The sequence below is a fragment of the Hydractinia symbiolongicarpus genome, chromosome 8, assembly GCF_029227915.1.
Source record: "Hydractinia symbiolongicarpus strain clone_291-10 chromosome 8, HSymV2.1, whole genome shotgun sequence".
NCBI lineage: Eukaryota > Metazoa > Cnidaria > Hydrozoa > Anthoathecata > Hydractiniidae > Hydractinia > Hydractinia symbiolongicarpus.
The window spans coordinates 26,369,268-26,382,496 of record NC_079882.1 but is presented as its reverse complement, the minus strand read 5'-3'; the positions used below and the strand labels follow the sequence as shown (position 1 = coordinate 26,382,496).

At 36.7% G+C, this 13,229-nt stretch overlaps 2 protein-coding genes and 1 pseudogene across 3 annotated transcripts; 1 reads left to right on the top strand and 2 right to left on the bottom strand.

Moving 5' to 3' along the window:
- Positions 1-1,618: 1,618 nt before the first annotated feature.
- LOC130655286 (cubilin-like) lies at positions 1,619-3,848 on the top strand. Of its 2 annotated transcripts, XR_008984619.1 has the most exons (3): positions 1,619-2,415; positions 2,533-2,556; positions 2,635-3,848. XR_008984619.1 is itself a non-coding variant. In XM_057458021.1 (2 exons), exons 1-2 carry the CDS (start codon positions 2,533-2,535, stop codon positions 2,887-2,889), a joined length of 279 nt encoding a protein of 92 aa, XP_057314004.1. In that variant the 5' UTR covers positions 2,519-2,532; the 3' UTR covers positions 2,890-3,848. The 2 variants fall into 2 exon arrangements, 1 of the variants encoding a protein (XP_057314004.1); XM_057458021.1 differs by lacking the exon at positions 1,619-2,415 and having other exon boundaries at positions 2,519-2,556.
- Positions 3,849-8,295: 4,447 nt separating this feature from the next.
- On the bottom strand, positions 8,296-10,013 carry LOC130654703 (uncharacterized). Its single transcript, XM_057457320.1, has one exon. It carries the CDS (start codon positions 9,867-9,869, stop codon positions 8,340-8,342), a length of 1,530 nt encoding a protein of 509 aa, XP_057313303.1. The 5' UTR covers positions 9,870-10,013; the 3' UTR covers positions 8,296-8,339.
- Positions 10,014-10,137: 124 nt separating this feature from the next.
- On the bottom strand, positions 10,138-11,087 carry LOC130653891 (uncharacterized; annotated as a pseudogene).
- Between the last annotated feature and the right edge of the window lie 2,142 nt (positions 11,088-13,229).

The following is a 13,229-nucleotide window of genomic DNA, read 5'->3' as shown; positions in this document are numbered from 1 at the left end:
TTTGCAAAAAATGATATTGGCTTATAATTACGTTTAAACCTAGTTTACATTCAAGGATATGTTGTACTTATCATCTGTCACCAATATGTTTTGTTATAAGTAACCATTTCAGTGTAAAGTAGTAGAGAATACAATGGCAGATATTAGTTTGCATTTATCTTTTGTTGTCATAAATAAATAAGGCTCGTAATCAAATTTTTCAGTCATAATTTTAAGTGCTGTTTTTTTACTAATTTGTCATCAGTTTTAAATGACACAAAATTGTGGTTCAAGTACGTATTTAAAACAAGGTTAAGCAAACCTTTTTTTCTTCCTACATAAATATAAAACAAAAAACTTCCATTAAAATGTGATGTTAGATTTTCTGCATTTTTGTCAAAGTAGTATCAAGCGTTCTACCTTAAAAACATTGCATGTCTAGCTATATAGCAGTATGCATAGCTCGCTATATATATGTACAACTCCTAAAAATAATGACTTTACTAAGCATTTGTGTAGCCAGTTAGTTACTGACAATTTTGAACCGATATTTACCAATCTTCAGCTCTCAGAAGCTGTATTAGATTATAGGTTATCTTTATTACTCCTTCCTCACACATTTAATAATAAAGGATCTTAACTAACACAAGTAATAGTTCTTTACTAGCTAGCCATGCATGACTTTTTTAAAACAAAAATTTGCCTTTTTCTGTCACTGAGCCTCCTTTAATATTACTACTACAAGATTCAACAATACGTGTAATATCTTTTTTTGTCAATCCATCTTATTGAAAAAAAAACTGATTACAATAATGACGTTTAAATATTACTAACAACCTATCTTCTTATATATCCATGCATTCCAAATAAAATGCTTAACACTTGCCTCGTTTTAAAAGTATGACCTCGTTTTAATTTACGGCGAATGGATATGGGAAATGGGGTATTGCTTCACCCTTCGTTTATCGAGCCAATAGTTTAAGTCTTGAAACTTCACAATCATGGCGTCCGTTGCTTCAGCTGATACTGCAAAATCTCGAGCAGAAAAAATCTTTTAATCCTCTATATGCGTGTTCGAGTTTTAGTGAGTTACTTTATCAATCAAGAATATTTATTATCGTTTCTGTTCAAACCGACGGGCTCTCTTAATATGCGACGAGAGTTAGGAACAAAAGGTATTATATCACTATTTCATTTGGTTTATAAAATCCAAATTACATTTCACGTCCTTCAGACCCTTATCTAATTCCCTAATTACTCTACGAGAGGTCCGGTATAAAACTTCGCGCAACCATTTAAACAAACAGAATACAAGTAGTATTATATCCGAAATATAGCTGCGGTCCGACCACTTAAACAGACAGACAAAATCCGCGTAATATTAACATACAGACAGAGATAAAATGTTCACCATATATTTATAAACATTCCAATGACAAGATGGCGGCCTACATGTTTTTTAAGCAGTATTTATCAGTTGTTATGACTTCTTGCGTAAAATAGATGGAAAGGAACCGAAATGAAAAACGGATCTTTTCATTGAATCCTTAATTTCGACTTCATTTTTAATAATTCTATAAAAAATTATTTACTCGACGATAAAATTAAATTTCCTTTTAATATTTATTAAGTTTAAACAAACTACAAAAAATATTCCTTTCAAATCTTTCAGATATAAACTCGTGTTTGAAAAAAATTGCCAGCATGTTAAAGAAGGATCACAAGTGAGGACGATAAAGTTGATAATTACGTGCTATTATTACCTGCAAGAGTTTTAAACATCGTTTTCTTTGAACATAAAACATTATTTTGATGCAACCTTTCTACCTATCTCTTCTGCGCCTTCCTTCAGCAGGTTGATTAATTTATTATAACCTAAGCTGTGTTTTATTTGGTTTGATAACTTCATTTAGAGCCAATAAAATATACAATGTTGTATAAAGTATTTTTGTTGTAGAAGTATTATACAGGTATTATACACAATATGTCAACATGAACAAGAATAACAAAGGAAATCAACTCTCATTTTCTTGTGTCGTATACTTCCTAACCAGATAGAGTTCTCACCCAATCAACCTAAAACTTAGATTTATTAGTGCTCAAGATTTGACATCATTTGCTTGCTTGCGGTCAGTAATTGTTCTCAATTGGATCGAAAACAACACGTTCAAAGTGCACCAGAGTGGGAACTCAAACTAGTTGAACACAAACGCAACTCGCTATAGACACTCCGTCTCTGTTTAAACGTAATACTCATATTGTGAGCATATAACACCTTGACTTTTAGCAGATGATGATTGTTTTTTCGAGACAACAGAGTGGAATGGTCAAATCAAATCACCCAATAATCCCACTTATAAATCGGGCTTAAATTGTAAATGGCATATTAAAGTCGCACTGGGAAATGTCATTGAACTTACGTTTGCAGATTTTGCAGTAAGTGCTTCTGAAAACATTTTTATTTATCACCAACATTCTAATTCACACCTCTGGTATGTCTACGCATAAATAATTATTTGCTGATTTTTTAAATTACCTCATTTTTATTTATAGATGAGCAGTTACGCTGATAAAAATGTAAGATTTTTGTTTATAAATTATTTTCGATATTTTTAACTTTTTTCACAGCATTATGTTATCCATTGTGGTATTTAGAAATACGAAACCAATTGTAGCGATGCAACGGATTTTACTGAAATATATGATGGTAACACAACTTCGAGTCGACTCCTTCAAAAATTATGTGGCTGGAGAAAAAGAACTAACTTGTTAACGACACAGAATAACGTACTGATTCATATGAAAACTGTAGAGAAAAAACATCGTGGCTTCTTGTTAGAGGTAAGTAGTGTTTGTGATCAACCTCGTTTCCAAGGCTTTTTCTTTTTTGACACTGAGGCAAAACCATAGCGGTTCTAGCATCAAGCAAAAACCCTGGAAACGAGGTTGTGTTTGTAGATGATGTGTATATTTTTACATGGCTAGCCTTATGTCTATTATTTTCTGCAGGGGCCTTGGCTTAGATGGGGGAGTCTTAGAGCACTTAATGCTTATTTTGAGTTACGCAGACCCAATTAAGATCTGCGCTCTACCAGGCAATTCCCTGCAATATCCAACGGCCCACACAGTGCCTTCTCCCCAATTTCCCTCACATGGCTTGAGCGTTCACTCCGCCGCTAAGGATGATGTGATAAAGATGTGATAAAAGATGTGATAAAAGTCAAAACCAGCAACCTTTTTATCAAAATTCTAAATCGTTTTAGGTGTGTGCAACACTAAAATGACCAAACGAAGTGATGTAATTCAATCACCAAATTATCCGGATTTGTATCCACGAGCTATTACTTGTTCTTGGGTGATTGATTTTGTTATGGTATGGATGTCACGTTGCAGTTTCCAAAATTTGACATTGAATACCAACTTAACTGTACTTATGATTATGTGACACTTCATCAAGGTCTTAACATCGCTTCACCAATGCTAGGCAAAAGGTACTGTGAACTGAAATCACCACCCTCGATCACATTTACCGGGCCGCTAACACTCAGTTTTGTCTCTGATATAGACACGGAATACACTGGTTTCGTTGCAAAATATTTTACGAAAGGTTAGAAAAAATTACTATATATTGTCAAATATACACCATGACTGTCTTCACTAAGTTTTGTTATTTTATTTTAGATCGTAACAAATGCATTCTTTGACATTAATGTCATACAAATGCCGTATGTGAAAATACGATTGGTTCTTATATATGCACGTGCAAGCCAAGTTTCCGTGGTGATGGTAGATCATGTGAATGGTATAAAGGTACGTGAGTTGATTAAAAATATACTTGTAACTATTATCTGTATATCTAAAATATATATGATGCCATTTTTGGAAACTTAAAGTTACATGCTTTCCAGCGGTGAAAACTGAATGACGCACGAACGGGAGTTTCATCAGCGGGTTTTTTCTTTGTTTACATTAGACTTTAAGCGACCTGGTCAGATTTAACGGGAGTCTGCACATATTTGGTTTACGGTGATTATATTGCCAGAACTCGGCGTCTGATAAGAAAGAAAGAAAGAAAGAAAGAAAGAAAGAAAGAAAGAAAGAAAGAAAGAAAGAAAGAAAGAAAGAAAGAAAGAAAGAAAGAAAGAAAGAAAGAAAGAAAGAAAGAAAGAAAGAAAGAAAGAAAGAAAGAAAGAAAGAAAGAAAGAAAGAAAGTCTAATTTGAGGTTACTTACTTTGTTTACATTGAACGTTAAGCGTCTGGGTCCAGTATTTACGAGCATCTGCGCATTACAAATTTTAAAAAACTGAGCATTTCAGGCTTTCCTGTGGTAAAAAAGGTCATGTCGAAAAAACCGCAGAAAGTGGACTTAATCCACGGCTACCTTCAATGTCTACATTCACCTTTAGGTTTCCTAGATTTACGGGAACCATTCTTTTAAGCTAAAATCGTTGATTTAAAAAGAGCTCATTTCACTTCACATCTGCTTGTAATTTCGAAATTGACAATAACTTCCTGTATCCAACTTAAACGAGACAACATCATGCGTATTATTATTTCTCTAGCTGAGGGTTGGTGCCTAATGTCAAACATGCCAGTGCTTGGTTGACGGCTAACAAAACCCAAGTATAGGCTTTTTATTTAAGATAGGTGTCACAAATAAAGTTGTCCCGTTCTTCCAATTGTTGTTGCTAGTAAAAATAATTCATTTCACCAGCACATAGCAAGGGCGCTGAATCCAACGCTTCACTTTCCACAGTTTAATTTTCAACCATAGGTTATTATTTTGTTATCGTAGCTAAAATTTGCAGGAAATGTCAAGTAATATGTTTTTAACAGGTTATCAAAAGGTCTTTAATTCTACAATAAAGCATTTGAGACAAAAAATTGTGGCAGTTTATTATTATGAAATCTATGCTTCCTTACTATTCTCTTATTGTTCTTCTGCTTCTTATTGTTAACACAAAACGAAGTAAAAAATATGGTTAACATAAAATGCACTTAAACCATACTAAATGGAAAACTTGGGAGAAAAGCACAAAAAAGCTAGCTAGCTGTCTGTCTCTCTGTCTATGGCTATGTACTCACACTGACTACGTTAGTTAGTCTGCTTTACGTCAGTTATAGGCAACATAATAAGAATGATTTGTCTAAAAAAATGGGTAGTATTTTTATTTGCATAAAAAATTATAAAAGAAAAACCAAAAAGTTGAAAAGGTCAAAAAGAGATGTTTTCCAAAATTTAAATACAAAACTTTTAAAATGGCAGATTAGCCGTCAATTTTACTAACCGCGTCCTAGACAAGCATATCTTTAATTAAAACCCAAAAGGTCAGAATTCTGTGCGAGCTTTTAGCCGAAACTAGAAGCTGTGTGTTCAACAGCTAATTAAGTTGAATTATGTCACCAAGTGTCGAATTTTTACACTATATATAAAGTGGGCCAATTTTTTTAGGTTTATATGAGGCGAACTGACCCGGTTAGTTGGGCTTAAGAAAGTCATGAGACTTTGTTTATAAGTTTTATATCGAGGAAATTTAAATTACAGGGATTCTTCAAAAAATTGTAATCCATGAGAATGTTTATTTTGTGAAAACAACGATAAATACACAACAATAAAATATGATGACAATGTTATTCTTTTGAATTGTTTTTATATATTTATTGTTCACATCATATATTATAATATTATTTTCACCAATAATTATATAAAGTTATAAAAATTGACAAAAAAGTTAAACCTTTGGTTTTTTTAACATTTCCATATTTGGAAATGTGTCAGCTCGGTTAGCCAGGTTGGTGTGTTCATATGGAAAAATTCCATGCCGCCATGCCGATATCTCGGTTGAAACAACCGAGACCCCGGCTGGCTCGCTTCTCATATGAACACAAGTATTTATTTAAGGTTTTTTAAAACATGGCAAGATCTCACCTAAGTGAGGCATCCTGGTCAACCGGGCCAGCTCACTTCCATATGAACAGCCTCTTTAATCTTAAAATCCCTAAGAATTATGTGAAGAATATAATGAAAAAACTACTATATAATATAAACAGCTCTATCTAACGAAGTTAATATACTTGCAACTCTTAAGCCTTGCGAATTCTTTTACATTGTTGAACATGATAGGGCAGATCATTTTTCCTAATTTTTAATACAAAAGAAGACAACTTTACGAGTCAAAGAAAACCAAACTGTATTTATCCAAGATTAGATATTATTATTGCAAAAATTATACAAACAGAAATTTTATATGTTGCTTTTCACAGGAGAACAGTAAGTAGCAGAAAGTGTGAAATAGCAAGGTCATGGGCTTGAAGATTTCCGCCATTAGCATCACAGCTTTGTTCGAGGAAATCTGACGGGAGGATTGCTATTCTTTTTTTCTTACCCTTTTTTTTGGGTGAAAAACACTACTTTAAAATAGTGCTCATTTTGTTATTTACTTTATCGGGAAAAAAAATCGTCATCAAAAAAAATTTACCTGTGAAATAATTCGTCACTTTTTACCAGCATTTTTTTGCCAGGCTATCCAAAAACAAAATTAAACATAAAAAAACCTAAATTATTTTTGTAATTATTATTTCGTTGTTTTTTCTAAATCAAATACAACATATGTACTTTTGTACCAAAAATCGCAAATAAAATAGCGTAGATTTTTTTTAATATTTATATGCGAAAAACACTTTGCAAAACACCTGCAACATACGCGTTGCGTGACTCCATTATTTAATTCTTGTTAATGTAGCCACACTTCCTTCCCAATAAAAGTGCTGTCATTATTATAAGACTGGATTTGTTATTATGATTTAACCTCTTCTGTGATAAAAAGTTTACACGATTATTCTAAAACTAGTCGATAAAGCCCGTGGAAAAATCCACTGAGGCAGGATAAAAATGAAAAAGAAGCGTCATTTAAATTTTGATGACGTCAGCAACACATCCACAAAAAAATTAGAACCTTGTTTTTACGTTGTTTCCATTGTATAGGGCTTAAACTGCTGATCAAGAAAATGTGTACGATTGTGTGGTTTTAATAAGCGGTTAATAAATTATAGGGGTTTAAAACTTTTGCTGACGTCAGCATTGCCCTGTCAAAACCCAAAAATGTATTGGATCATGCACTTTTGACAAACGGTTGCAAAGATATTAGAGTTTAAAGGTTTTTTGATGACGTCATCAACCCGTCCATTTCGAAACGGATTTGGGGACCTAGGTTTGGGAAACTTACCCAAATTGGTCCCAGGTAGTCCCTAGTTACCCACGCGGTGAAAAATCATTGACGTCACCACCTCGTTTCCAAGTTATTTGGCCTCAAAGTTTTAAGTGCACTGTAATGGCTTCACTAATCTTAATTAACTTTCCTTTGACGTCAATACTATTTTAACGTTAAAGTTTGGTAAATTACAGAACAATTTTATAGGCGATGTTTTATAGAATTTGTTAAAGAAATTTGTAAAGAATATAATCCACTTTGCAAAAGTCACAGACAGACAGACAGACAGACAGACAGACAGACAGACAGACAGACAGACAGACAGACAGACAGACAGACAGACAGACAGACAGACAGACAGACAGACAGACAGACAGACAGACAGACAGACAGACAGACAGACAGACAGACAGACAGACAGACAGACAGACAGACAGACAGACAGACAGACAGACAGACAGACAGACAGACAGACAGACAGACAGACAGACAGACAGACAGACAGACAGACAGACAGACAGACAGACAGACAGACAGACAGACAGACAGACAGACAGACAGACAGACAGACAGACAGACAGACAGACAGACAGACAGACAGACAGACAGACAGACAGACAGACAGACAGACAGACAGACAGACAGACAGACAGACAGACAGACAGACAGACAGACAGACAGACAGACAGACAGACAGACAGACAGACAGACAGACAGACAGACAGACAGACAGACAGACAGACAGACAGACAGACAGACAGACAGACAGACAGACAGACAGACAGACAGACAGACAGACAGACAGACAGACAGACAGACAGACAGACAGACAGACAGACAGACAGACAGACAGACAGACAGACAGACAGACAGACAGACAGACAGACAGACAGACAGACAGACAGACAGACAGACAGACAGACAGACAGACAGACAGACAGACAGACAGACAGACAGACAGACAGACAGACAGACAGACAGACAGACAGACAGACAGACAGACAGACAGACAGACAGACAGACAGACAGACAGACAGACAGACAGAACTGGCGTATTATTATAGAGAAGCTTGGGAAGGTGCCTCTGAATGAAAACTCAAAAAGTATCCTTGCTATATTATAAAAAATGTATATAAACAAAACAAAAACTAAGTTTTAGATTTTGTTGACACATCCTCCAGTAATACATCCTCATTTGAAACATCCACACTTGTAGTTTCTCGCCCTTTAGTCTCTGGCAAGAACGATAAGAGCCCTGCTGCAACAAGAGCTAGTGAACCCATCACTACGAAAGGCATAGTTTTATGTAATGTTCTCAATCCTTTCGCCACCCAGGGTGAACTGGCTGCTCCTACTCTACTAGTAATTTGTAAATATCCCATGCCTTCAGCACGGTTGCTGGTAGGAAATAACTCAACAGACCAAGTGTAGATGGAGTCATAACTTAAAGTAATGCAGAATTTCCCAAGCATTCCTAAAATGATACGGGCAACACGTCCATCCCCTTCATCAGGAATAGCAGCAACCACCACGCATGCAACACTTCCGCACACCATAAACCACATTACTGTTTTTTTTCTACCTATTCTGTCGCATAAATAAATCGCAGTCACGGCTGCTGGAAATTCTACTGCACTTATAAGAACGTAATCACGATACAAAGATCCACTGAGATCGTTAGCTGCAAGAGATATCCCATAATACACTATAGCGTTGACCATCCAAGCAAATCCCTGAATACTGTTTAAAATAACTAAGCGACGAGTTCGAAATAAATCCAGGGGACTTGACTTATGTTCCACTGATATCGTTGGAGGCAGAGCTAGTGAAACATCTTCGGGAAGTTCTTTTTTGTTCCATGCAGAAATTCTTTTAAAAATGCCCATTGCTTCATCTAATTTTCCTTGAATATGAAGCCATCTAACAGATTCGGGTACAAATTTGTAAGTTACTATAATGAAAAGATATGGAGCTGTACACACGATCATTAGCAGTTTCCACTGTCGTATGAAATAAGCTTTTAATCCAAGCACACAAAGGCTGATGGTAAAAAAAAACCAAATTAGTATTCCCGCCATTGGTCGGTACTTATATCCAACAAATTCTGATATTAAGATAAACATCTGGACACCAGCACCGGGCGCAAAGAATCCAATGACGAATCTACATACAACAAACGAGTAAATTTCGGGCATAAACGCAGACAGGAGTCCCACTAAGAGCGTAGTCATTAAGCAAGGGTAAAGAATTTTCTTTCGTCCATAATTATCTGCCACCCAACCTATTACAATCGCCCCGATCGCCCATCCAATAAATAAGATAGACGTTGTCATGTAAATTTGCCATTCGCTATCACAGTATATGTCAAACTGGGTTACAATGGAAAATTCCTTCGGTTCAGTAAATTCCCATTCGCTTCTTGGCATGCTACATCGTGTATCATCGTCATTGGAAAAAGTTCCGTTCAGTAAACAAATGGAGCTGTTGTCAACACATTTCCAAGTTGGATTCATAGCAGCAAAATACATGATCAGAATTTGAAACGTACGTGGAACAATCAAAAAACAAAATAGCCCATCAAGAAGCCATTGGAATGGACCGAATTCTCCGACTATGGACAACATCGTATCGACGCTTACCCAGCGTGTTTGTCGATTGGTTTTACTTTTCATTTCCATTTTAAAAAATATCAAACACAATGTAAACCATAAATAAAATCTGTCTATAAAACCTTTTTTTATTTCTGGATGGATTAAACTTTATCGTACGTTCTAAATAAACATAGCAATTAGTTCAAATAACACTTTATTTACATTGTGGCAATAAGAGATTGTTGACAGTATAAATAAAAGTAAATCTTCTTCTAAAATCGGCCCGTGAACGAGGTTGAGAAAACTCGTGATTCAAAAATAAGAATATACACAATACCGGCTGAGTAGTTCGTCATACTAATTGGAAATCGAAGGAGTAAGATATGAGAGATCTTTTATTTTAATATCCTCGCTCGAAGAAAGCTAAGTGAACTGGATTAAGTATAAAAATGTTATGAATCCACGTCTGCCCCTTCCGATAATATGAAGCTACAAACTGTTTTTTTTTAAAAACGCATTCGCAATCGCTCTGCCATTCATTTTATATATTTTAAAAAATATTTCCATCTTTTTAATAGACACCTTACGGTAATTCTCTGAAAAATTGTGTATAACAGAAGCACCGAGAGTAAAGATTTTTTTCTTTTGCAGCAATTTAAAATTTTAGATATAAGAAAAGTGAGACCCGATATCCTAGATGATACCCGAGACCCAACACCTGATACCCTGACACCAATACCCGAGACCCGGGACCCATTATCCAACCTCGATTCCAGGGCCTGTAGCGTTTTGTGTCGCTGTATGGCCCACAACCAAGATAGGCGCTAAACACCTTCCAATTGTGCAGTACACGAGAATACCAAAGTCTGCCATAGCATCTCTGATAATGGGGTCTTCCTTGATATCTTGCCGCAGGCCCTGGACAGAGTCAATGTCCACGAAATTTGCAATCAAATTTGCATACAGGTTGATAACATGAGTAGTCAACGCCTTCGCAGTCTTCTCCCCCTTTACCTGTAATTCACGTTGAACGTACTCGGCGTGTACCTTTTCGATGGCCTCATCGGGAACCTTATCAACAAAACCTTTTGTACATTTCTTTAGTAAAAGGTGTTTGCCCTTACGCAGGCCTTATTTCAAAGCTTGGCGCTTATCCATAGGTTTTTCTACATGTTCAAAAGATTATGCGGAGACAAGTACTTGTGCAAGCTCTGACATTCTCTTTATTGTACGGCAGTATCGAAAAAAACAAATTGCAACCAGGGAATAAGGTAGTATTACAGCAATATACAAACACACTTCCATTCTTTATTCCCGGGCATCAGCCCGTTGGTAATATCCACGGGCTAGCGTTGTAATTTGGTCCTGTTGCACGAGTCTTTTATCATCTGCCCTGTTAAGTGCTAACTTGCGCACCTCTTTGGTATATATTTAATGGTTCTTGTTCTGAATTAGCACCTGACTTTTGTATATATCGACGCCTTCCACCAGGCATTGTCTATAGTCGTCGAAAGGGATAGACTTCTTGGCAACACATTTCTTAACCCCTTTCGCTTTGCAATCACCACCCTCTTTTGTTAGACTCTCGTAGGCGTATAATTTTGCTCTCAACGTTATGAACTCCGTCATGATTTTCCTTGATAGTTCTTCCTTCATCAGGCCATAGGAAGGGGCCTTTCTGTCTTCCGCACTGTAGGCGCTTTTATCGAAACGTTTCTTAACGTCTTGTGCAATGTCGCAATAAAAGTCTTCTGTTCGAATGTGGTAAACAAAGCTGTCTGTGTCCATGTAACAGGGCTGCAGCTTGCTACCTTATTTGAGCTGTATAAAGTCGTGGTTGAGCTCATATATGATTAGATTTGACATATCGACGATTGCCTGACCTATGTATACAGGCTTGTCTGTTTTACCCATCTCTACACCCAGAAGGTGTTTACTGAACCGGCTTCCACCTTTAAAGTTGGGCTTCATGACGAGTTTCATATACTTGTCCCCGTTGGTGACGAGTTTAATATTACCGAACACCGATAAATTCATGACCTTAAAATAATCCCTCTCGAATTCATTCCTGGCAGCAGCCCTCAACATCGTGTTGTGATCTATGTACCCTTTCAGCCATGGCCTTTGATTAAATTGAATGACCCTATGCACCTTCTTCAATTCAAGCCCATGCTTTATAGCCTCATTGAGAGCTCTGATATGCACTACCTACCCACGCTTGTGTTTTAAATTTGGTATCAGTTTTTCGACCTTTTTAATCACCATACGTTCTGGTAGAAACGGTAACTCCTTATGTGTATCGTGTAAACTCTCAGGATAGTCTATACCAACCTATAGCAAGTATCCATAGTTGTTCTTTTCGACAAGTTTCGCGATTCACCTTTCGATAAATTCCTCGACATTAAAGATCCACTTGAAGCCATCTGTTGGTAGATCTTTACACATGGTCCACCCGTATAGGTTGTTGCCATCGATGTATTGAAGGTATGAGGATTCCTCATCCGGGTTATGCTGTTCTCCCATGTGTTGTTTGTTTGCCTTAGTATAGCTATGTACCGCCTGTGGTATACCTTAACGGATACCCTTTTCAATCATGAGAAGCATGTTAAGGTCTGTGAGGAGTTCTAACTTAATTCTGGTATACTTGAGTGCTGACTTCCATGCCAGGTCAGGTGCGGAGTAGAAATGTGCAGGATCAAGCTTGTAGTCTTTCAAACACATGTCCCGAAACGTTTCGAAAACATCTGCCTGTAGCAGGACGTCTGTCTTAAGATACACATCATGGTAGTCCCCCTTGTTAATAACGTCCATACAATTCCATACTCTTTTTCCATATTGATAGTCTTCATCACTAATCTTGGTCACATTCAGTTTGCTGTTAAATGCTTCCTTGAGAGGTAGTTCCACCTCCTCAAATCGTTGTCAATCATCCATGTACTCGTACCGATAGACACCCTTTCTGCCCATGAGTTAAAAATCCTTGTTGAATTGACAACCGAGATTTTTACATTGTCCATCATTAAGGTTGCTTGCCAACTTGTTCAGGCTTGATGGCATTAAACTACAACTGTCAATAAACCTGGTTTCTATTTTTTATAAACCGCACCGTCGCCGTATCCCATACCTGCAATCGGCACCTTGATGGCTCCTTGCATAGGAGACGCGATAGACTCTTAATGGTTGTGTAGTGGGTCTTTTTACAATCCGTGACAAGCAGCAGATTCACCTGCCTGCTACGTTTAATGTTGCGCCGGGATCGCCGCAGGATGTTGATCATTATGTAACGATGCTATGACAGCATATATGAAACATTCCTCATCCTCATTTTTTGGGTTGAGATAGCCTATTACGAGGATATCCATGCAGGTAGTTCTACGTATGATGAACCTCTTGTTAGTTGTAGCTTATGAAAGTCTACATCAAGGTGTAGGATTTGACCAATGGTGA

Excerpts from the sequence above, each read along its gene's own strand:
- LOC130655286 (XM_057458021.1), top strand. The coding sequence starts at position 2,533 with ATGAGCAGTTACGCTGATAAAAAT. Across the intron at positions 2,557-2,634 it reads GCAGTTACGCTGATAAAAAT|AAATACGAAACCAATTGTAG; the intron begins GTAAGATTTTTG and ends TGTGGTATTTAG.
- LOC130654703 (XM_057457320.1), bottom strand. The coding sequence starts at position 9,869 with ATGGAAATGAAAAGTAAAACCAATCGACAAACACGCTGGGTAAGCGTC.